Consider the following 25673-nt stretch of genomic DNA (forward strand, 5'->3'; position numbering starts at 1 on the left):
GTTAGTCGGTGCCATCCAAAAGCACACCGGGCACATTTCTGTACATTTACTGTTATAGACACACCAGTTTCAGTTCCTCGTGACTTTCTGTAGCACTTCTGAATTTATTAATACAGATGATGCCAAAAACGGGTGGCAATGTGGCTCTGGTAATCACGAAATCTCTGCCCAGCAGAGTATAATGTTATCTACTCATATGGTACAGAGATGCTGGGCAGCTGTCAGCTTGCGATGAAGATGGAGGTGCCCAAAAGGAGACGAATAAAATGAAGGTGTTCTGCACGAGGGTGTGAAGGATGAATTGTTCCTTCCTATAGCCATGGTGAGAAAAGGGGGAAGGAAAATGTGGACAATTAGGGATGTGGATATCTCAGTACAAGGTCCACCAGCATGATAGTCTAACTGCTTCCTGCATCCAGTAATTTCCTTGAATTCAAGCATACATCACTACTGCTTTTGATGTTGCAGCTGTTCTCTTCAGGCTTAGCACCTCCTAACAAAGCCCTGAGAGTGCATTTGAGAATGTGTGCAGAGGTATGGACAAGTGGTCACTAAACCAGCATATTCTGAGTTAAGGAACCTCACACATTCCTTTCTTCTCATTAGCGTTTCACTAAGGGAAACTTGAATGTGTTTGAGCTCAGCTTTGGCTCCTGTTGATGAACTAGGGCTGCTTGAAAGTACCAGCCCGACAGGGACTCCTCTGGGAAGGTGGCTGCACAAGGGGAGCCAGCTGGCTGAGCTACTCAGCTTATTTGCATGTCTGTTACCTAAAAGTTTGGGGCATTCTTGCTTTAAAAGCCCTCAAAGCCAGAAAGTGGAAGTGAGTAAATTATTTCCATGTCAGAAAATACATCAGATGCGCTGCGGGTGAGCCGTGCTGTAGCCTGCAGCCCTGGGAGCTCCCAGGAAGAACAGCAGATGGAGAGGGCAGGAGCAGTTGTCTGCACAGTACAGCCTGGGGAGATTTTAGTGCCACTGCTGAGACACCGTGAGGGCTGCCAGCAGAAAAATGAGCAATGGAGCTGAGCAAGGGTCACCTGCAGGGCAACGACCGGCGAAGACTGGCCAAGAAACCTCAGCCAGTACCTGGGCTGACTCCTCGAGCAGCCGTGCAGATTGGCACGTCTGTGTTCACGTCTGCTGGAATGGCACATCCCTCTGCATCAACAGACCAACTCGCCCAGCAGCAGCTCCCCTGAGGCTGGGCAGCAAATTGAGTTAGGGATACGGTCAGGCCATAGCAGTTCCTTTCCCTCAGCTGTGGGAGCTGTATTGTAGCAGCTAAAAAAAAAAAAAAAAAAAAAAAAAAAAAAAAAAAAAAAAGGCTATTGCTAGGATTTCCTGAGGATGGTTGTCTCACCCGCAGATGATTATTCACAATTTCTCAGTTGATATTTTTTAAAACGGTGTCCTTCCCCTCTCCCTGGAAAGTTATATTTGTTTAAAACTCTTTGTTTAAACACTTGGCTTGCAGGTGGGGAAATATTGCTCATGCTTTGTTATGAAGGCAGCATAATTCAGTTTCCCAGACTTCTGGGCAAGAACTTGAACTACTGCCATTTAGCACAGGGGTTTATTTTCCATTTTGCTTTTTACTGGGCATCCCTAGGATTTGAAGGTGGACTTTTTCTCTGCCAAAGCGCACCTGGCAAAAGAGTTCTGCCTTTTCCTCAGCAGCACTTCTGGGGCACACCGGAGCAGCTGCTAAACCTGGTTCTTCTGGCCATCTGTAATTCCAAATGGATTTACCAAGCGGTACCACATGCTCATCTTTCTCTGTATCTCGTTGATTTTCTGCTTTGCTGTGTCACTGTACACTCCTGAAATCAGGATACACGGTGTTGCTGAGACTCTGTGATGGAAAACAAACAAACAAAAAAATAAGATCAGGGAAACCACAGGCCCTGATCTTGCATCTCCTCCTGCAGTGGCAGACTGCTGGTGCATAATGGTGCAGTGAGAGATCAGCAGTGCGTGTTAGTGTTTGAAGGACTGGAGTCTTTAAATTCAATTCAAAGACATCTGAAGTTTGTGAAAGACTTCCCAGGAGTTTGGCAAGCTTTAGCAGAGAATTTTGTGTCATTACAAGGTGCTGAGCAGGGGCTAAAGCACTTGAATGGATAACAGGAGATGTAAATTTAATTTTTGGTTATGACACCTATCTGCCTGCTCTCACTTAGTGCCTTTTTCCCTATCTGTGAATAATTAAACTTGCCTTTCTGGTAAAACAAAAAATAAAAACATCACAAAAATAAAAACACCATAAACAAACAAACAAACAAAAGCTTTGGGATCTGTTGATTTAAGAAGTACTAGGTATTACTTGTATATTGCTACCATTGTTTTTTGTGAGGTTAGTTTTTAAAGAGCTGTTTGGAAGATCATCATTAGTGCAACAAAATGTTAGTGGAAAGGTAGCTTTTCTCTCTGAGCTTGATGAATGGGGTAAGGAAATCCTAAAACAGATCTCCTGCTGTTGTGGGCCATTGAATGTCAGATTCTGTGCTGCTAATGGGATGCTTATTTAAAAAATAAATTCTGCTCTTCTAGAAGATTATTTCATTCCATATGCCTAAATGCTGTAACAATCAATTGCCCTCTACTTTGAGGAAACAGATAACTGCAATAAAAGGTTTGGAAAAGGAGAGAAGCTACAGAGGCATGAACATTTTCACCTAGAGCAAAGGAAAAAAAGTTAGGTTTCGAGAACACGATGCATCACCCCGTGGCTGTTGGTAGATGGCAGCCTCTGTCCTTCCGCACAGGGCTCCGCACAAGGCTGCAGCTGCCTCCTCGTGGGCCTGCATGTTCCCACCTGCTGATGCAGCATCTCAGCGGCAGGTGACAAAACGAACCCTCTGTAGGGCAAGTTTGGGGAGCAATTGCAAACACAGCCCCATTCCGAGGTGGTCACGAAGAAACTTTACAGCATTCATTCCATGCTGGAACATGGATGTAGGCGATAGCTCCTGTCAGGGCATGTTTCCAAGCGATAAGAAGGAGGCAAAACCCTTTCAGGCATCTGGCTCACCTGGGATCTTATCCTGCCCTTTCAAGCAGGCTGTGCTGCGGCCGAGCCATCTCTGTGGGGGCAGGATAACGCTGGGTGTGCTGTGCTCTGCTTCTGGCCGGAGCTGCAGGAGCCCACCCTGCCGATGACTCATCTGTCAGAGCCGCTCGCAATCCATCGCCCGCCGCTCTGCTGCCTTCCTCTTCGCCTTGCGCTGATGCATTCGGGGCTCGCACGGTGCTGGCATTTCATTTACAAACCTCTCTTCTCCCATAAAGGGAAGATGGCTGCCAGCCCGGCTTCGCCCTCGTGTTCGCCACTCAAAAAGTGCTTTCCTGAGCCACTCTCGAATGGCTTCCAACGAAAGATGTTTTATTTACAAGCAGAATAACCAAATGCATTAAGCACCATAGAAAACACATCTTTCAATTTAACCTTTTTTTTTTTTTGTAACCTTTACTTTTTTTATTTTTCTTTCCAAATTAGCTGCTTCTGCAAGATTCAAACCCATTTTTTACCCTTTGCTCCCACAACCACTGAATCAGGGTCCTTAGGCCTGAAAAAAACCTGCCTATTTCTTACCTGCCTCGCTGCCTTCGAGTCCATGCTCATGTATTTCAGCACCAGAGTTTGCACCAGTGGATAGAATAAGATAAGCAGTAGAAGAGACTCAAGGATTTGCTGATAATGAAGAGGTTCTTTTCCCCTCGCTCACAGAGAACCTGATTGCTCCATTACATGGGGTGTGGACATGGCCTAAAATTAAAGGGCTGAGTTGTTGAGAGAAAATTCATATAAATAAATGTTTTTCTTTCTAATATTTTGTTGTTGTTGTAAGAGAAAATTGATATAAATACATGTACCTTTTCCTAATATTTTTTGTTGCTGTTTTTGTGACCCAGGTGTTCCAGGTGGCACAATGATGAAGATGCCCACGGCCATAGGAAAGTCATAAGGCAAGGCTCCAAACGCTCTGGTGGCTTCTGCAGAGACCAACACACGGACTTTGGGTCAAGTAGGTCTGCGCAGGGCAATTGATCTGGCAGTCCTTAGGGAGCCACATCCATGAAAGGGGCCATCCATCAGAGCCCCGAGCTGAAGCAGAGCTCTGTCATGTAGCAGTGCTATATTCAGCCTTTAGAGTCTGAGCTAGGAAAGGGATGCAGCCAGGATGGGATGCCTCGATTTGTTTTTCAAAGCAGGCATTGTGATAGCGAGCACAACTCCTTCTTGTTCTAGGGCACCAAACTGACTCAGACGTACTGGAAACAAGTTTTATTTTCTCAGTTGCTATAAGAATCATTAGGAAAATCCACTCCATTGTTCTTACTGATAAAAATGAAGTCAGAATTGCTGCCCTCCGTGTAGTTGTGTAACTCAGACAAACGTGTTTTTGCAGAATCTCGCACCCGGTAGCAGAGCTCAGCTTTCCACTCCCTTCTCTCAGCCACTTACTCCACTGCTCCTCACCCACCTCAATGCAAAATCATCCAGCTTGGTGTCATTAACCACCCAGACAGCAGCACGACATTCGTTCAGTTGCTGTTCCTGTTTCTGCAGGGACTGGGTAAGCGCACCTTTGGGTGCCAGGAACTCCAAGTACTTCAGAGCTGGGCCGTTTATGAACACCAAGTAGCTCAGCGGGACTTACCAAATGCCATGCAGATCTTTTGTAACTCTTCTGATAATTCTGCTAGTTACTCTGTCAGGAACTAAATAAAATTTCACAAAGGACAACACCAGCACTCCGAAGTTGTAATTCTGTTTTACAGGGCACTGCTGCAGATGACTGTGTGTGCATAGCACGTTAGTATGTAGATGTTGGATACAAGGGGAGCAGCAGAGCCCTCAGATGCACATACTGCTTTACACCCAAACTTAGGATCTACAAGTGCCTCACTCCTTTTGTTCTCTTTAGATGTGAGCATCATCCCTTGCACAGAAGTGCTCAAACAACACGCAGGGCAGCCACTCCTCAGGAGCCTCATCTCTGTGCTAAGGCTCTGGTTTCCAGGAAGCAATTTTTCCCTCAAGAATTATTTAATCAGGGAAAAATCTTCCGGTACTTACAGGCACAACCACTGTTATATGGAACTTGGCATTACAAAGAAAGTAACCACAGCACGGCATGGCTACCGGAGCCTGAACGTTTCCTGAAGTGACGGGAGGGAGGATGGGGAGGATTATGCACAGCAGTGGCACCTGCTGCAACAATAGCTTCCCAGGCTCCAACCTTTGGCATTTGCTAAGGTACAGGAGGCATTTATTATAGCCACATGATCCTAATGTCCGAGATATTATTCATTAAGGGCATTTATCATTTATCTCCTGCGTTTAGGAAACGCATCCAGCAGCAGCCTGCTGCTGCAAGCCACTTCTGCCCGGCTGCAGGGAGAAATACGATCGGTGCCACCAGAACGGGAGAGAAAGGGCAGCGCCTCCCTTCCACCTACAAGAAGCCGCATGTTAATTTGATTTGGTTCGCTTCGCGTGGATTTAATCAATGCCATGCTGATGGGGGAGAGTGCTGGTGAGGGCAGCGGGTGGGTTTTATCCCTCTTTCTTCGCCCCACCTGCCGAACGCGCTATCGATCCCAGCAACACCAGCATCCCTCCCTCGCACGCACCCAGCATTTAGGGCTCAGCCTAAACTTCCCACCAGCCTAGCTCCTCCTCGGGATGAAACACCAAAAGAAAAACCCGTAACAAACCACCCCCAAACCTCCCCCCCAAAAAAAATCAAACCCAGGCCGGCGGCTCCCCAAACCCCGCAGCCGCTGGATGGCGCCCGGCACCAGGGCAGCGCCAGCGGGGCCGCCCCCGCGGTGCCCCCCGCAGCTCCCCGGCCCCGGGGGCTGCCCGGGGCGCTGTGTCCGTCTGTCCATCGGTCTGTCCGTGCCCCGGGACCCCCCCCCACCAGCCCCACCGAAGCGGCTGCGGGGCTGGCGCCTGCGCGGGGCTGCGGGGCCGCTCCCGGTGCCCCACCCCCGGGAGGAGGAGGAGGAGGAGGAGGAGGAGGAGGGAGGCAGGAGCGCCCCAGCCCTCAGCCCGCCGGGGAGGATGGAGTAGCGGAGAGAGAGAGGGGAGCGCCGGGGGAGCTCGGCCGGAGGGTGGAAGGGAGGAAGGAAGGGAGGGAGGGAGGAAGGATCATGCCCGGGGGGACGAGGCGCTAAGGGGCAGGAGCTGGTGGGCGCCCGCAGGCTCCGCACCTCGGCGCCGTCCTGCTGCAGTGCCGCCGAGCTGCGCTGCCCGAGCTCGTCAATGGAGCTGGAAAACATCGTTGCCAACACCGTCTTGCTGAAAGCCAGGGAAGGTGAGAGAGCGCCGGGAGGAGAGGGGAAAGGGGGGGGGGGACACCGAGCATCCTCGGCGCCGCGCCGCTACCCCGCTGCTTGGGAGAGAGGGATGGGAGAGGGGGGGCGCGGGGCAATGGAGCTGGGGAAGGTTTCTGTGAGGCTGAGAGCCCCCGGCACCGGGGGGGAGAATATCGCTGATCTCCCCCCCTCCTTCTGCGCGAGGAGCTTTGGGAAAGGAAGCGGACGAGATCGCCGTGATTACAATATTCACCCATCTCTTCCTTCCCGCTGCCTTTCCTCCCCCCCCCCCCCCAACCATAACCCAGAGCCGGGTCCCGCAGATTGTGCTATTTCAGCGCCTATTGTTAAAGGTCAGCTGCGGATGCATTCATTCAGGAGGGCTCGGCGGAGCCGCAAATAGCTCGCCGTGCTGCGCGGGGACAGCGGCAGGACCGCAGCGCTTCCGAGCGGGCGCTCCTCGCCTCTGGCCGCGTTGTTTCGGGGGCTGGGGAGGGGGGCGACCGCCGAGCCACCGAGGAGCCCCTCGCCGCCGCCGTTTGGCCCCAGCCCCGCTCCTGCTCCCAGCCGGGGCTCAGCCTCGGGGGGTCCCCGGCAGGGGGCGAGGGGTGCCCGGAGCCGCCGGCGAGGAGAAGCCGCTGCGTGGCCCTTGGGAACTCCCCCCTCCAAGAGGATTCCCCCCCAGGAGCATCCCCACAGGGAGCATCCCCCCTTGTTTCCTCCCGAGCATCCCCCCGAAGCATCCCCCCTTTTTCCCCCACCCCCGAGCATCCCCCCTGTTTCCCACCCCACGGAAAGCCCGGTGACAGCCGGCAGCCCTGCGGGGCTGTTTTCTCCCCTCTCCGCTTTTCCTTTCCTCCCCCAGCAAAGGGGGGGGGACGAAGGTGTCCCCCCGCTGCTCCTTGGGGGGGGACCCTGCCGGCAGCACCCCCGCTGCAGGGTGGGCGCCGCGCACCGGCACCTCCCGGCCGCAGCATCGCTGCCACGGATGCGAGCGCTTGCTGCCGGTGGGGTTTTTCTCTCCTGGCTTGTTTCCCCCCCCAGCACTAACCCTCACGTCCTTTACCCTTTCAAATAACACATCTCAAACCTCTGCTGCAACTTGTTGTCTCCTGGAAGCCCCTGCTCGTAGGGGCAGCTGTAGGTGCGGTGCAACCTGCGGCTGGGGTTTGTTTGCCTGGGTGCACCTCGGGCTTGGTCCCGCTGAAGGCATGGAAGCAGGAGCAATGCGATGTTGGCTTGCTAAAAGGGGTCATTGAAACGGTGCTCCCCTGGAGCGATCCCTTCGCTGGGGAAAATAGCTCAAATTGTAAAATAATGTTTATATAACTCAGGGGGTGTTGAACTTGTGAGGCTTAGCTAAAGAGTAAAGTCCTGCGATTCTCCAGGAAAAAAAAATAAAATCTGAATACTCAGGGCAAAGGTATTTTTCTGTTGAGCAGACCGGTGCGTTACAACTCTGTCTTCTCCTGGAGAATTGCGATTTTCTGTTGTCATTTCCAGTGCTGTTCAGGATGCAGTCACTGCTCCCAGCAGCGTAGTACTGGGTTAGGTTTCAGAAGACTTCAGGGATACTTTAAAGGACTGGTATTAATTACAGTTATTGTGCGTTGTTTTCTGAGAGCCAATATTTTGCAAGGAATTTTGAATATGCCACTCAGTTTTATGGTCCTTTTCTACCATCCTCAGCAAGATGGTAACAGCAATGTTGTTTATCGTGTTAAGTCGTGTGAAGGAAGCTGACGCTCCCATCCAAACGGCAGAGCTTTATCAGGGCTTACTCCAAACTATACTCCAACCCTTCTTCTAACTCTGCACGAAGTTCCAGCAACAATGTTTGAGGCCTGGTGCTTATTTATTTATAAAACTTTTATATTTGGGGGAGAGGGAGCTGAATTTTTCTGAAATGAAGAATGGATGAGCCGTTGTGTACCTGACATCACAAATCACAGTTGTTATCCCTGTTTCCAGATTTTTAATTATCATTGCGCGCAAGCTTCTGTGAGTAAAGTGTTTTTAAAATTTGCAGGGAATAATGTCAGTGGATGCCATTACAGATGGAGAAGATGGACAGCGTGTTGAAGACCAAGAGTAAACCCAAATTAATAGATTGGGGATTATGGTACCTAAGAATAAGCTCGTTCCAGGTCCTGCAGGCTGTGTGGATAGATGTAGCTAGGTGAACACGTAGCCGCAGCCAAGTACATGCATGTGTGCTTGCACTTGTGAAGTCAAAAGCAGAAGCTGTGTTAGCTCCGTTAGGTGGTTGTTGGCGCCTGCGGTGCGGTATCTGATGTTGGAGGTAGCGAAATAATGGGATCTGTTCTGCAGCCATTAGTAAAAGCAGAAGTCTTATCAAAATTGCAAAGCGGAGTGCAAATCCAATGTCGGCATCAAAAAAATATTTCAGATTAGTTTCAGAGAAACTAAACTTTAGGAAGACCTGCAGTGTTAAGTCCAGCGGTGAGGACTTTTGTAAGGGCCTCAGGAGTAGGGCCGAGTGACCAGCACAAACATTTTCTAGCAAATATTGGTTTAAATTTTGCAACTCGTTTGCTTTGGCCCTGCAAGCGGCTTTTCTGGGGTCCCTTGTGTAAATTCCTTTGTGACCAAATTTTATTACAGCAACCACTGATGCAAAGTGGATTTCTTTGCTGAAATAGTGGGAAGCAAGTTTTATAACTGTTATACAAATACTCGTACCAGAATCCTGATGATTACAATGAGAAGCACACCCAGAATTAACTGATGCCTTGTGATACATGAGTAATCTTATTAGAGCAACAAAAAAAGTAAATGCAATTCACATACAAAAATGTATTTCACTGAATAATTTCAAGCAGAGAATGAATTTCAGGAAATCATCATCTGCTTGCAGAATATAAAGTTTGAGATAAAATCACAAGAGTTATTTGTACTCAGAGGTCTACCAGCCTGAGCATAGGAAAAAAATGGAGTTTTATTGCATTTCAAAGTTCATTTATAATTTATTAGGAATGAATTTATGTTGTTTCCTCAATGATCATTTCTTTTTTCTTGTATGCAAAATCCTATTGCACAAATGGCCAGTCCCTTTTCAGACTGAATAGAAAATACATCTGGTTTAATTATAGGAACCAAATAGGTATTTGGGACCATCTCTTATTGCCTGGGGAAAAGAATAAGCAGAGAAGAAAAGACAAGAAAGATGAGAATCATAAAAAGAACAGCAGAATAATAACAATCGCAGTCATTTCAGGTTGAGTAAGAACCCCAAATTATGAGGTGGTGAAACATTTATCTGGATCTTTTCATTAGCCCTCTTGTTTCTGAGTCTCAGCGATCATGTCTGAACCACAGAATCACGTAGCCATTAGGAACTGGAATACACCAAGCTGCTGAAAGGGAACCCGGGCTCATGAATGAGTCCTGATTCATTTTCCCAATTTAAGGCTGTTTAAGAGAGGACCTCATCAGAAACAAGGAGAAGGGTTGCGGAGGGACCAAGGACTGACTCTTCCCAAATTTCAGAGGCACTTTAACAGTCCTAACAGCGAGAAGATTTAAAACAGATCCCTACAGTCCTGACTCTACCCCTGCCTGTAAAAAGCAGTAAACTGATAAAAGTCTTTCAAATAGGCTGATGATTACACCAGAATGTTTGTATGGAAAACAAGCAATATGGTCAGATAAGCGTGGCCAAGGCATGGTGATTTCCCAGATACTCTTTGTCATGAGCCATTATTTCCGAGCTATAAGATCAGTGTTCCCTCGTATAATCTGCTGCTGCTCCACACATGAATTTTCTTGGACAACCTGAAACACATTTCAAAACCTAAATACAACTTGAAATAGCAAGATCCTTTACAATCTTGTAAAAATCAAACAAATGACCAGTTTTCACCGCTTTAAAGTTTTAGCGATAACGGCATTAGTCATCAGGGTTATTAGTCTTAAGGCAGCCAGTTTGGAAGATAAACTATTATTTTCCTCAGACCTTAGATTTCTAAAGCACAGACTTTACTGTGTAAACCTGATAAAAGGAAAAAATGTTGCAGCTATTAAAACACAACAAAAACACATTTTTTTCCCTTTCTGAGGAGACTGGGATTCTAAAATAAACTTATTTATGGCACCCAAGCAGTACCTTTGATCAGCCTAGCCAAAAGGCTCAACCTTCTTTTATATATATCTCAGAAATTTTTGGTGACTGCACACTGATGCCATTTAACATGCAAAATGTGCCTGGTTTTATATTGCCGTATTTTTAGCTTGCTTTTGCAGGATGATCACAGGAGAGATTTGTGCGTGTCCTTATTGGCAAAAGACTAGCAATAAATCCTAAACAAGAAGCGTGATTGCTTTCCAAGAACTTGGCTGCAGAGCAATTGGAAAAAGGGCAGTAGAACAATGAAAAGCATATTTTGAAGGAAAGAAGGTGACTATAGCGACAGCCAAAACCCCATGGAGAATATGATTATTGCAACTTAACTTTAGCAAGTTCATTAGCCGATGCTTGGAATGCAGAATCTAAGGTCCTGTCCCGTATCCCTTGACTTAAAAACAAAGTACTTTGTAAGGAAAATGTTGTTTCTATAAGCAGAGGATGCTTGTATGCAGTGACTCAGTCTAGTTTTCTTTTTGGAATTCAAGAAAAGCTCTCGTCACTGCAGTAGCTTACAAGAAAAAAAATGAACAAATCCAAGAATGGAATCAGCCATTACTTCAGATGTAAGATAGAGTGCTTTTAAGCATTAGATTTAAAAATGAGATTCTTTTTCAAGCTGTAACCATTTCTTTTGGGGTAAAAAACAAATATCCAAAAGAGCTCAGAATATTTCGTTACTTTCTGATCAAGAAAATTCAGAAAACAGGAGGCTTCAGGCCTTTGTGAAAAGAATGTGCAAGTCTGAATGACAGAAAGATTCCTCACCGTACCCAATTTAGGGCAAGCGTGTGTGTGTATGAAATCCCTTTTCATGCTTTTATAGTAGAGCTGATGCAAGGCAGGTTAGAGCTGCAGTAGCTGTGCTCTTTGTGGGCACTCTGCTCCTTGTCTGGGGTTGTCCCTGGGGTTCTCCAGCTCGCTGTTGTGGGCAGCAGGTCTTGAGATGTGGCGATGCTCGAGAAACCAAGAGCTCTTCTACCCAAGCTTCCTGGCTGAAGAGAGAGGACTATGCCCCTTCATGCTTGTTGTTGCTGTGGTACGGCAGTGTTTTGGCCTAATTGCTATTGATTTTAATGGGTTTGTAGGCATTTAAAAAAATATTTAGTACTGAGCTGTGATGGTCTCTTAGGTTATTAACACACAAAACCATCAGCTGGTCAGTCTTCTCGAACAGATGTTAACTATGGAGCTTTGGATAGAGCTACGTATATCTGCCCCATTAACCTCACATGATTGATTTTGTCAAGTGAAAAATAATAAATCTGGGAAGGGACTACCTGTATTCATTACCAATATGTTCCTTTTCTGAGGTCTTAGCATTGCTAAAGTCATCCACACAGCAAGGAATTCTCAGTGTTTATCCAAGATACAGGCAGAAGTTTGCGACTGTATTTAGCTTTTTGTGCTGTGACTATTCTCATGGGTAAAATGACAAAAATCACTTCAGAATCCATATCACTGTGTTGAGAAAGTTTATAAACAAAAGATTTTATCAAAGCAGTTCCAGTCTTTACAAAATAATACTCAAAACCAAACAATCAAACAAGGGTTCCTCTTCCTTTACAGCTGGATAGGAAATACTACCCTTCCGTTTGATTTTTGCCTATGAAAATGGGAGCTAAGAATCTATCTTGTGCTCATCTGTGAGATTTATCCCCAAGCCTTTACTCCAAAAATATTCTATCTGGTATATGAGTTTTCTGTGTGGCAGTGAGTAAGAAAAGAACCAATTACTCCTCATTTTTACAGGCACACAACCTAAACAATAACAAGATGATATCCCAATGTTTCTTTAAGACCACAGGATGTGAAATTAAATTAAGAGGCCAGGAAAATAAAGAACCCTGCAGTTTGATTACACTTGGCTGGATTATTTTTGTAATTATTTTGCCTGGATGATTTAAAAATGCATACTGCCTTGTGATTAGGTAGGGAACAAAAATTAAATATTCTAAAGAAAATATTGCAAAGATGATGGGTATTCTGTTTTCTTTAAAGGAAAAAAAAATGGTGTTGCTAGTTAAAGTGAAAAGATGGAAGAAAGCATGGGTGAGGGATGGGGCTGAGAAGTCTGTGGAGCTGGCTCAGCTGCTTCTAGTTCATATTTCTCTTCAGATATAACTGAAGACACTGTCACAAACGTTTTTTTTCAAGAAAGATGGGCAGGATAATAGGAGTAGAAATATACCCAAGTACTCAAGACTCAGTTCTGACCTGGGATTGAGTAATGCAAATAATACTAATGAAGGAAGGGTGGCTGGCTGTGCTCTGGGATGAAGGTAGTTACTCACAGCTAAGTTCTCAGTGCCACAGCAAAAACTGAAAATGTTGAGTATCCATCACCTCCAGTCCTTACAAGTGATTAGTATGTATGAGTTGTCCCACGGACCTCGTGGGGGACTACTTGGCGGCTGGAAACGCAGCTTGTTTGTGAGTGCTCTGAGAGGCTGAGACCTCCGGGATCGCTCTGATCTCACTGCTGCAATGCTGCTAGGCCAGGAAAACTACACCGGTAGAGCTGAAGTGAAACCAACTTTTAGCAGCCATCGGGAAAGGCCTACTTTGTCATTCTGTCCCCTGTCCTCCAAGCACTTTTTTATTTTAAACAGTTTTGGTATAAAAATGACTCAAATTGTGGGCTTCTCTTTCAAGAAACATTTTTTTTTTTTTTTTTCAGCCCAAGAAATCTTGACTCTTCTAGTTAAATTCTCCTTATTCTCATCTCCTTACTCATGTAGTTCCTTTTGTACCGAGTTTTCATTCTCTGGGCACTTCCTGTTGCTGAGTTTAACAGCTTTTGTTCTTTCTTCCTTCCAGCTTGTCAGCTTGGATGGTCCACCTCAAATTTTGTGCTGTCACTCCTCAGGACAAGTTCAGTCCCGACGGTGGGTTCCCAAGAGGTGTGCCTAGGGATGGAGTCTGCCATGCAGGCAGTCCGAATCTGGTCCTCGCTCTGGCCAACCTCAAAATCAGCTGAAATAACTGGTCACATGTGGAGGGGGCCCTGGGGAAGAGACAGTGCCCACAAGGGAGTACATGGGATATTTCTGAGTAGTTTCCATGAGTGAGGTTGCTTATGGAGTTCCCCGTTGACCTGAGGATGCCAAAGAGGCAGTTAATAAGCAGCAGCAGCTATTTTTGCATTCGTTGAGTATTCTCTTGGGTCCCACTGAATGCATGATTTCACTGAGCCTGGTTTTTCCTGGTAGGCTGAGGTTATATTACAAGTTCTAGAAGTTACCCTATTTCTGTGCAGTACCTCTCCCACTTAACTACTCAAGGGGCCAACCTCTCCCTCATGCGGGTGTGCAGCACCTTGGCTGCTGGGGTGCTGTTTCCTAGCTGTTGGCACTCCAGGACCATTCTCCTTTCCTAGCAGCATTCCTCCAGTGAATAAATTTGGATTGTTTGTTTTTCTCTGCTAAAGTAGTCTAAATTTTTCTAGGCTGCAATTCCCTTATCGTATTCTTCCCACTTTTCCAATCTTTCTATTTTTTCCCTCCATTGTCTGTTGTCTGACATCACCTCTGAATCCTTAATGCACTGCTTAAAACATATTTAACTCAATTGGATTAAACATCACTTTACTGGAGATATCTAAGGCTTTATACATTTTCTCCATCGTATTATCCTCATTTGTTCTTTGGTCAGTGTTTTGTCTGCGTGACACTGCTCCTATCTAAAACCCTTTCTTCCATGCATGTTTTACGGGAGACCCATGTGATTCTACAGGAAGTCTTTATTTCCAATGAAAGTTTTACAAATGAGGAAGCCATCTCATTCGGGCACAGTCTATTGAGCCATTGAGTGTGTCGTAGGAAGGGGGGGGGGGAGAGAAATGCAGCTGTAAGAAGAGATTCAGAAACAAAGCAAAGACATCAATGGTGCCAAGTTAAAACAACACCAATGAGTCCTTGATGACGTTTCTGTCAAAATACCCCCGTAGGCAGTGCAAGGGAACTGACATCTTTAACAAGCAGATGAGCTGGGAAGGATGGATGCTAGGCTAAATCGTCATTTAGCCAAGGTTGCCAAAATATCTGTGGAGATATATATACTGCACATTGGCACTGTTCATTGCTTGTCATTCTATTTTCACTTGCATTTCTGCTGTTTTTCTCTCCCCATTGCTTTCCTCCCCGCTCCTGATAGACTTTGTTTTGTTTTGTACTGGGGATGATTGACTGAATGAAATTCCCAGTGTGTCTTTTCCTATCTTCTTTACTTTTAGTTGTTATAGATTCTTTTTTTTTTTTTTTTTTTTTTTTTCTTTCAGTGCTTTGGGTCTCCATGAAGTTGGTTGTCTATGATTCAGAAGGAGATTCTACTGATAAGCATGCTAGAAATCAATAGAATTGCTTTCTGTTGGGGTAGTCTTGCTACTTGCATGGAAAGCTCGTCTCTAGAAGTCCAATGAGACAACTTGCCTGTCCTCTTTTGTGGAGAAGCATGGTGCAAAAATGCAATTGCTTACCCTGACAGATTTGCAGGAAATTTTAGTTGGCTAACATTTGCGGAAAACAAAGGGAATCTGAACACTGAGCCTTAATCTTCTTACTATTAAAGGAAGAACAATTGTCCAGTGCAACATTTGCAAGCAGTGAAAAAGTTTACCAATACAGGAGTTGGGGCTGATCACTGAATAAACCCTTTCTGTCTCCTTCCATAGCAATTCCACATCTACATTTCATCTCTGAATCATGATTTTATGTTTTCTGACGATGCCAAGTCATAAATCATATGTTTACTGAGAATTCCTCATGAAGTACACATCTGGGAAAGTTTGTGCTTTGTTTATTTCGCCAGCAGATGACTTTTAAGAAGAATTAGCCAGATGACTTATATATGATGTAAGCTTTTCTCAGAGTTGCAATGCACCTTTCTCAGCAGCTTTGTGCCTTTAGTATGCATCTCCTTTCACTCTTTGCTCAATGAGAGACAGTGGTTCAGGAATTAAAAAGAAAACTTCAGGTTTCCGATTCAGAGAGCTGGGCAGGTAGGAATATAGAAGTGTTCAGAGTAAAGCTGCTTCTTGCCCCGTGTCACTGACAGACCTTGGATAGCAGCAAGTGCCTATGGAAAGGCTTGGATAGAGTGAGCCTTCCCCAAGCCTGTCTTTTCAGCCTCTCACAGTAGGAACTTCCCAAGCAGAAGGTGGTTTTGTCCATTGGTGTCTAATAGAAGGATCAATCCCTTATGAATTTATCTCTTTTTTTTTTTTTTTTTTTCCACATTCCCAACTTTGGCCTGCACAACTTCCTGTGGCAATGAGTTCCATAATGCAGCAAAAGCATGCAAACTTTCCCACATGCGTGCTTCATGAGGAGCTCTCAGCCGATGTATGACGTCTGTTTTGGCAACCTCAGGAAGTAGCCATGATGAATACGTGGTAGTGTCTTGGAGGAGAAGGAAAGCAAACTATCTTCAAATCAATCATATACTTCTGTTTGGATTTGACGTGTTGATTTTGTTGATTCTGCCCTAACTTCTAGTAGGTTGTTCCTGAGTTCATAACCTTTTTTCATATGCCCTTATCAGCCTGTCTCCAGGTGGAAAGGTCTATCATATTTGTCTCTTCCCATGTTCTAATTCTGTATCTTTTCTGAAATGAGTGACCAAATCTGCCCCTTGGTAGTGTGGCCCTGTGTGTTGAATGTGCACCATGGACAGTGACATAGAGATGCTGAGTACTTTGTCCTTTGCTTTTTTGACAACCTTTCTTAACTTTGTTTGCTCTTTTTCTCTATGATAAGCATTCCTTACTGGAACTACTGTCAACGAGCTCAGAAATTTGTCTCCTGAGCTGAAATGTTTAATTTAGAGCCCTTTATTTGTTGTGTATAGCATGAGTTGTTTTCTTTCATGTGTAATACGTTGCTGGCTGACACAGAACTTCTTTTTTTTTCTTTTCTTTTCTTCCCTAAGTGATTCAATACTGCAACATACTTCTGCAACTCTTCATAGGCTGTTTTTGGTACGAGTGTCCTGAAGAAATTCATCTTGGCAGCAAATGTCATCTTGTTATTTATCTCTTTTCCAGACCATTTATGAATAGACCGAATAGTCCAAGTCCTATCATAGATCTCTGGCACACCACCGGCAGCCTCACTCCACTATAAACTTCTTAGCCTTGATTTCCTATCTTGTCAACTATTACTGACTCACAAGAGGGTTTCTTCTTGAGATACAGTTGCCTTTCACCAACAATTCTTAAGAAACTAGCTTCCAAAAACAAAAATGACAAAAAACAAAACAATCACACCACTGTTCAAGAATTTCAAAACCACTTTTGAAATTCTCAGTATATTATGTTGACTGTTCACCCTTTGATTCACTTCTTTGAATCCTCCCAAAGAATCCAGGAAATTTGTAAACATGATTTTCCTAAAATCACAGAATAATTCAGTTTGAAAGGGACTTCAGGAGGCCTCTAGTCCAAGCAGGGGCAGCTCTGCAGCTAGCCCAGCTTGATCCGGGCCTTAACCAGTCAAAAATCAAAAACCTCCATGGGCTGAGGCCGTGCAGCCTCTCTGGGCAGCCTGCTCCATTACTTGCCTGTCCTCGTGAGGGAAACCTTTTTATATCCATTTGAAACCCTCTTTAAATTTACACCATTGCCTGTCATCCTCCAGCCTATGCAGCACTGTGAAGGGCATAACTTCTCAAAAACCTCCCCAGAGCTGCTGGCTGGCTGCTGTCAGTCCCCTGCTGCAGCCCCAAGCCCCTCTTGGGGTCGAACAGGCCCTGCTCCCTCATGGCAGGAGCTCCAGCCCCTAATGATCTCGATGGCCCTCTGCACAACTTGCTCGTTTACTGATGACCTTTATTGGGGGATGGGGCAAAACTAGATGTGGTATCTCTCTAGATGTGGTCTAATGAATTTTGAATAGGGGGCAATAACCACTTCCCTCAGTCTACAGGCTGCGTTCCTGTTCAAATAGCTCAAGGTGCTGCTGGCTTTCCTTGCTGCTAGGCATGCTGCTGCTTTGTGCTCAGCTTGGTGTCTGCCATGCCCCCGGGCCTTTTCAGCAGAGCTGTTCTTGGGTATGAGACTACTGTGTGAGACAGTATTGAAAACCTCACTAAAATCAGCCTAAATAACATTCGCTGCTCTTCTCCTTGTCTGCAAAGCCAGTCACCTTATTGAAGAAGGCAGGCAGGCTAGTCAGGGATGATTTACCCGTGGTAAATCCATGCTGGCAGTTGCCAGTCTTCTTCTCTTTCATGTGCCCAGAAATAGTTATGAGATGACCCTGTAACCAAAGTGAGTCTGACTGCCTGTACTGTCCTGGATGGTCCGTTTGTCTTCCTTCAGTCACACTGGGCCTCTCTGGGTCTCCACCTCCTTCCAAAGCTGACAGAGAGCAGCCTTGTAATACTATCAGCCCTGGGCACGCTTGCGTTTTTGGGTGCAGCCTTTCTGGTTCTGTGGGCCTGTGTAGGCCACAACTGTTTAAGTAATCCCTCGTGTGCTGCTGGTAGGTCTTGTCCCTCCTTGAACCCTGAAGAGACCTGGGAGGCCTTGTCAGTGAAGACTAAGGCAAACAAGGCACTCACTTTTTCTATAATGAGTTGTGTTACAGCTGTTGTGTTTGTGATTATGCTATTTTAGTCATAGTTTCTACCAGTTTGCCTGCTTGAAGTCAGACTGACTTCTCTGTTCTGTCTCTGCTCTGTCCATGGTAATGGATATTCTTTGCCAGGTGAGTTCAGCTTCAGTGCTGAACAGAAATCATCCAGAGGACCTAGTACTGCAGTAGAGTGTGAAGTGTTGTCGCCGTTCAATAACTGTGTGACTCCCACACAACCAAGCAAAGCTTGGAGGAAATCTGTTGCAAACATTCTGGTATTGAAGACATCCGAGAATTTGACACTTCCAGTGACCTGCTTCTAAAGCTTTCAAGCCTCCAGCATCAGTTTCTTTGGATGTATATCAGGGATTTCCCTTCTAACCGTTGGCAGAATTCAGGTCTTGCTTCTGATCTCTTCAGATGGACGGCTGGGCAAATTTGTCTCAAGAAACAGCTTTTTCTCGCCAAGGTACAGTGATTAGATAGCATCTTGTACAACTGTCAAACTGCTCAGCTTGAAGCATGACCCACCTGCCCAAACTAGCTCTGACTACAGTCAGCTTGTTCTAGAGATGGAGGGGAAAAGCAAAAATCTGTGAAGGAGAAATGTTGGAATTTGCCAGCTGATGGCAGTATTCGAAGGAACCATCCCTAAGACATCTGATGATTGGCCAAAAAATCAGGGTTGTGCAAAGGACTGAAAGAAAATGTCCCAGGTGAACACTGTTAAAGTGGGTGGTGTTTGAATCTACCAGTCAAAGCTGACCATCTGAAGCTCTCTGAAAGGTCAGCAATCACTTCTAATGCTACAGAGGATTGTAATACATTCCAGCAGGCTTGGCCACAACCTGCTTAAAAAAATAAACTCAAAGCAAGTCTCCCCCCAAACTCAGTTAATCCTGTTTAAAAAATAAAAATAAAAATTTGGGTAATTATTCTGCAGGACCTGTACACTAAATACTTGCCTCTGTCCATGCACAAGTCCAATGTATAAAGCATGGGATCAAACTCTTTCATTGGGCAGGCTAATCTGAAATCTCTAGCAGGTTTCAGGACATTTGTTATTTTGGCTAATGCAGCCCTCCAGCTGTAAAATGTTTATTTGGCTGTGAAAAGACTATGAAGTAACAAACTTTGATGGATTCAGCGTATTGTTCTCTCTTCCTTTTTTGGGATGCTGTTTGCCTCCAGCTCTCCTGGGGAATACGTCTCTTTTTCTGAATGCCATAAATATTAGAAGCCTAGAATGACTGCAAATGTGTGTAGGACAGGTATGAGCCATGCACTGCTTACAACCCTTTGTGGCGGTCTCCACTGAAAACAGATTGTCTAAAAATAATGGTGCAATATGACTGCACAACACTTCAGTGTTTATCCTTGTTCTTATTTAAAGTTGCTAATATTTTATTCTTGCTTATTAGCAGATTACAGGTTGAATAATACCAGGACACTAGAATTATTCATGGAAGGAAATGAACTTTGGCTCCATGAACGTAGTTGGGAAAGGAGATAGAGGAATATATTATTCCTTGAGTGACCTCTCTGAGACCTCCTTGTGGTGGTTGGTATAAACAAACTGGTAATTGGAAAGTTTAGAATAAATAAAAGGCAGCTTTTTAAAACCCATGTATGTGCTATGTAAATGAACCTTCCAAAATGAAGCTCAAGTCTATATGTTACAAATCCTTTGCAAGAGGATTGTTTGAATATATTTTTAAGCAAACATTTACCAGCTGTGTGAAGGCATGAAGCTTGTTTAGAAACTCAGAAATATTTTACAAGGTGAGGACAGAGCATGCCATCTTTGTTCGTAGTCCCTGGCCTAAAATTTTCAAAAATACTTAGTAACTTCTTTCTATACTTCATTTTTTAGATACAATGAGTTGAGGTGAAATTAAAATTGGGAGTCAGATACGGGATATTAAAATCTTTGTGGGAATGTGTATTCTGTGCCAGAAAGAGCCAAACATGAGAGGCCTGGCATGTTTCTTAGGGCTGGATACTGAGGAGGGCAGGCAGCAAAGCTTTGATCTCTGCACTTTGTTAATCTCCGTGCTTGAGGTTATCGCTCAGATGTTAGGATACAGCCTCATATTTCAAAAGAGGAAGCACAGCAGGCTGTGGCACTGTCCAATTGAATCTGTTAGTGCAGGTGCAATCTGCAAGCTGAAGATACCATCCTATAAACACTAAAGCAGGTAAATGTATTTCATATGTGAACAGTCCCATAAGGTGAAGAGTTTGTTGACAGAGGCAATTGCTCATCAGTGAAAGTAAGTGGTTCACATCCCAGGCTCTTGCCTGCTTGTGAAAGTCACATTTTGTATAAGTACTTGGAGGGTCTGACTCCTAATTCTGGCAAATGATCCTAAGAAGACCATTTTAAAGGAGATTTTGCTTGTTCCATTAAACTCATGAAGAGATTTGCAGACACTTCATGAGCACAGATCTGCACTCTATTACCATTGGATCTTTTAATCTGGGCTGATTGCAAATCACGACGACTGTGTTCTTAAAACCAAAACAACCGACGTATTAACTTCTCTAATATCTCCCTGCAGATGAAGTTTCATTTCATTTGACCTTAGACAAAGTTCAGCTGGAAGATAAAGCCAATTTTAATATTGCATAATTTTGGATGGGAGTAAATTTTCCTCTATAAGTCTTACTGCTTTCTTCTGGGGAGGGGAAAAAGGAGGGGAACAATTTGACAAGAATCAGTTGCTGTGATTTAAGAGAATGGAAGAAAATGGCATCTTCCAATAAATAGATATTTTATTAAAGTTGGATACTGTGACAAATAGTTTGGGCTTAGAACTTCAGATTTGGTATGTAAACAGAGCAACCCCACTGAGATTTGTGTGCATTGTGAAGATTAATGAAATATACTTTATAAAGACAGGCAATGATTCACTGAGTAAAAATAGGTGGCATCTTAAAGGGCTTGTAAACACAGCTATTAATTTTACGACTAAAATCTTATATTCTTTGTCTGTCTTAGAGAAAAATGCCACTGAACTAATTCCATGGCACTATTCAGCAGGTAAAAATTCAGCTCTTAGATAGATTTTTAAATAGATTTTAACAGTGGCCACAGTTGCATTTTTGCTTGCATGTTTTGCCCATCCTCTGAAATCTCTTTATGATACTTTTACTGTATAAAATATTCATCGCTTCCATTTCCAGCCATCCTCTATACCACAAACTCTCCTTAATACATTTGCTGCAGTCAGTTAGCAATAGCAATTACAAAAGGAGGCACAGTTAACATGCCTCTCTTTTTCTACCTACTTATCTCAGGGTTTTGCAGTCTAGAAAGTACTCCTTGATGTGAGTCACTAAAAAGGTCTTGTGATTTTTTTTTTAGTGTTGATTGTGCTTAAGGCTTAGTGTGATGCTGCACTTCACTGTTGATTTGAAGGAAGGGGAACGACTTTCCTCTTTTTCTCATAACCTCAGGTCTCGTAATTTTTAATCATTCTTTTTCGGTATCAAAGAGCAGCTTTCTTTGGCTTGTTGCAGCATTGTGTTGATCTTCCCAACAGCTCCTGTCTGATTCTACTGTCTTGATCTTCTGCATGAAGTGTGTGTTTGTCGACTTTCAAAAGGAGAAAGCTACAAAATTTGGGCAGGAGCCAAAAGTTTGGTTCAAGCTCAACGGTATTAAAGTTTATTTAACAGAACACAGCAAAATCATCAACATTTTCTACAGAACCCACTGGCCGCAAGTATCATTCTTTTTAATCTGAAAGCACAAATAACTATATTTGGGTGCCAGCTCCCTTCACTTTTAAGAAATAAGCTAAAGGCCCAGCTTAGTGCTTGTATAGGAACGTTAGAAGCCACTTTCCACCAGTGAGGTGAGCACAGAGATCACAAATACCGTTTACTGTCACCTGCCTGCATCAGCTGGAGGAAGCAGGAGGTATGGCAGGAAGGAGATAGAGATTCACCTAGAGGAAGTTCACACATAGGTAGAAGTCATAAAGAACATGAAGAGCATTATGAGCTCTTTAAAACATTAAATACCCCTTTTTATTCCTTTGTGATGTGGGCAGATACAAGTAAAGCTGTAGAATGATGTGAAATATGTACTTTTTTTTTTTTTTCTTTCAGTTTGCTCAATTTTTATATTTACCGCTGTTGCTGTTCTTGTAAGTACTTTATCTCTATTTTTACGCTAAAAAGAGGAATCCATTAATTCATCTTTATACAATAATCTGCCTATTAGAAAGAATCAGTCTGGCTGAGTTCACCTATATCTGCGTGTTTAAAGTATGTAAGCAATTGCCTGGTCTTCTGTGACAAAATCTGCAACAGTTCACATAGACCTGATGGGAATTCATCCCAAGGCTCTACCTTGTTTTTTGAAATGAAGCAGTGTTCGTGGACAAGCAGGCTCCCTTTCTTACCGGGGTATTCCACCTGACAACTGTTGCAAAGTAATAAGATAGGATGGGAATTTCCATCGGGACACGAGCCACGGTTGTGAGCGTGCTGTCATTTATAAATGTTCCTATCTCAGTCTGCCCATGGTGCTATTCTATGTGTTTTTCATGAGGATATAATAGTATTGTGTATCTTCTAATACTGCAGAGGCTTATTTGTCTGCCAAACTCTGCTCTGTTTAAAAATTGTTTGGAAATAGTGTTTTCCCTGGTAATTACTCAGTCAGAGTTGAAACAATCGCACTGCAGTGCAGCCATGCGGGAGCCATAAGGTGTTCCTGAGCCCTGTGGGCTCGTCGCTTTGGCAGCTCATTGCAGAGAGGTAAACTAAATCCCCAAAACTTTCTACCCAGCTTCCACAAAGCAGAGAAAATGCAGTTTGGGTTGAGATCCTTGGGGAAGGAATTGCCCAGGGCTGGGAGATGCAGCGGGGTGCGGCTGGTTTGGAGGGGCTGGGCTCGGTGTGGAGGTGAGCAGCCGTCACAGCACGAGGAGGTCCTGCACCTAGGAACAGGAAAGGGTTTGGGAGTCGTGCACATTCTGGGTCATACACCTCAGGGCTGACATGCCAGGTTTTGTTTTTTTCATCTTGCAAGTCATGGTAGACGAGGCTAGAGAGCAGGAGAGCAGTCTGCCACCCGTCAGCTTGGCACGCCTGGGTCAGCTGTGTAACCTCTCATGGTCCAAATCTCTTCTGTAAAGCAGCTGAACTCAAGGATCTGATAAAGGGTGTATTAGTGCATGGAAAATACAGAACAGGCAACTAAGTTCCCTTCTGTTGCAGAGCTGCATGCGTTTTTTATTTTCTACGTATAAATCAGCATATTTCACTTGTTTTGTAGTAATTTGTAACACACAGATCAGTGTCTTCTACAGTGACCTAATGTTCAGGAATCATCCCCTATTTGGTTGTTAGAGCTAATTTTTCAGCCTGGTTCTCCTCTTAGCTGCGCCATGTAAGGAAGTCAAAAATGCATTTCATCATTAATTATCTTATGGAGCAATCTTGGTTAATGCCACACTAATGTCCAAACAGATCAAGGAACATTCCTATCATTGACATCCAGGCAAATTTCCCTTGGAAGGCACTGGAGACTGCCTGAGTGAGAACCTCAGGACTAAGCTCAGACCTTTCTTTCTGCTCAAAACTAGGTAACATCACAAATCCAGGTGAATTCTTTCTGCTGCTTCTTGGTATTTTGTGAGATGTCTGCTTTCTTTATGGTAACATGTCATGTTCTTTCTGAGATATGGAATATCAAGCACACCTCATGCTTTCTTACATGTCCTTATTTTGTCACCAGAATTTGTATTTTATTTTTCTTCTTAGGAGTAGCTTAAATAAGTGCTTGAAAATTTTCTGAAAGCTTTTGAAAACCCTGCTTTGCCTTCCAAGTTTTGGGCTGTTCTGTATGTACATGCGAAAGCGAGTGTGCCCAGACCTTAAAGTAGATGATGTCCTTCTGCACAGTTTATGTTACCTCGCTGTAAACTCATACATTGGGCATTGAGCAATAGTTAAAAGCATACTGATGTGAAAATCCTTATGTAGGCACTTAATCTTCTCTTGTGAAGTTAGCTGCTATTGGCCGTGTTGACAGCTCAGTAATTTCACAGAAGTAGCCTTTAGTGTTTCCTGTCCTCCTTATGAACTCTAAAAATATTCTTTGTTTACTCCTTACGGGACTAGTTGGGCAAATGCAGAATCCTTCAGCGCTATTCAGTACCTGCAAACACAGGGAGAGATGCAGTCCCTCCTCTGCAGGAGCTACGGACACAGGTAGGCACAGCACCAGGGCTACGAGAAGCACCATGTGCACGGTCGCATGGGAACTTGGCGAGGGACAGCAGCAGGTTACAGCTCCCCTGAGACCTGCTCAGCATCGTGCTTGCTGACTGCAGCTTGCTGTTGTAGCAGGAACTTGGAGTCCGTCAGATAAGTCCAGGCTACTTCACCCTACCTCTCAGCTCTAAGCTGCAGAGCAAGTTGTCCTCTTGTACAGCAAGCTTCTGTTGTTTAAATTCTTACAAATATTTCTGCAACTCTGAAAGAGTTTTACCATAGTTTCCATGACATGGTGTTGTAGAAAAAAGGGTGTTGTTTGCAGAGCTGCTAGTTTCCTGCAGACAATTTGCCCGAGCAGATTAAGATCTGAGATTTTCCAAAACACAAATAAGGTAAAATACAGTGGAAAATAAAGGTTCCTGCTACTGTGGCTACCTATTGAACTCACAGCTGAATTCAGATACTTTTTGATGAAATCACTACATGAAAACCCAAAGAACTACTCTGGAAAGCACTGAAGAACTAACTGTCACAGTGGCACCCACAGTTTCTCAGAACCTTTTTTTTTTTTTCTTTTTTCATGTTATCCACATCTAAAAAGTTAACCAAGTATATTATTCATCAGTTATATTGTGCTCTGAGCAATAAAGCTCTTTCATCCTATCAAATTGAGACTGAAGATTTTGTCTGTGTGGGAAACACATGGGTCAAATGTTATCTCAAATCAATTTAATAATGAGTACCAGACATAGGAGTATGGTGTTGAGATGATGTTGCAAGTGAATAGACCAGCTATAGTAGAACCACTCCATTCAGAAAATAAATAAGTAAATAAGCATCACGCACTTTAAAACAACCGGGTTTGAAGCTAAAATTAATATTTTGATTGTCAGGCACTGGAATAGCAATGTAGGCTTTTGCTAACAGCTGGTTTAAGATTTCTACCCCTAAGGTTGTGTGGGTTCATACTGCATAAGCTGGCTTTACAGATGCATTTAAAAATTGCAGTCAAAACACTTGGTGGCAAGATTAACAAGCTGGAGATTAATAAAGCAGAAGTGAATCACATGTGGCATGATTTTTCACTCGCCCTGATGTTTCTGCCAGTCACAGCCCCTGAGCGATGGCTTGAAATACTTGCACTGAGCTCAGTGGTGACCCCCACGGTCGGACACAGAAGGCAGTGGCTCAGTACAGAAGGAAATGAGGAGGTTGTCTCTTCTTATCAGGTCTCTTCTTGTCAGGCTACAGTTCGTTGCAGTGGTGGCTTCTGTTGGGCTATATCAAATACCAGTGTCGATTGGAAAAAGAGCGAGTAAGTTTTGAGAGAGAGTTTTATTAGCCATCTGCTCTTTACAACGGTTTAAACATTTTCAGGCAGAGTTTAGAAATGT

At 44.3% G+C, this 25673-nt stretch overlaps 1 protein-coding gene across 1 annotated transcript in view; it reads left to right on the forward strand.

The window, feature by feature from the left end:
• Nucleotides 1-6274: 6274 nt before the first annotated feature.
• Nucleotides 6275-25673, forward strand: part of GRK5 (G protein-coupled receptor kinase 5) — a gene marked incomplete at both ends in the record, with an annotated part of 157304 nt that continues 137905 nt past the window's right edge. The window contains one exon of the mRNA XM_084289786.1: nt 6275-6326. Within this exon, the coding sequence (XP_084145912.1) occupies nt 6275-6326 (52 nt within the window). The remainder of the gene's footprint in view (nt 6327-25673) is intronic.

The sequence above is a fragment of the Netta rufina genome (assembly GCF_964035555.1).
Source record: "Netta rufina genome assembly, chromosome: 7".
Taxonomy (NCBI): Eukaryota; Metazoa; Chordata; class Aves; order Anseriformes; family Anatidae; genus Netta; species Netta rufina.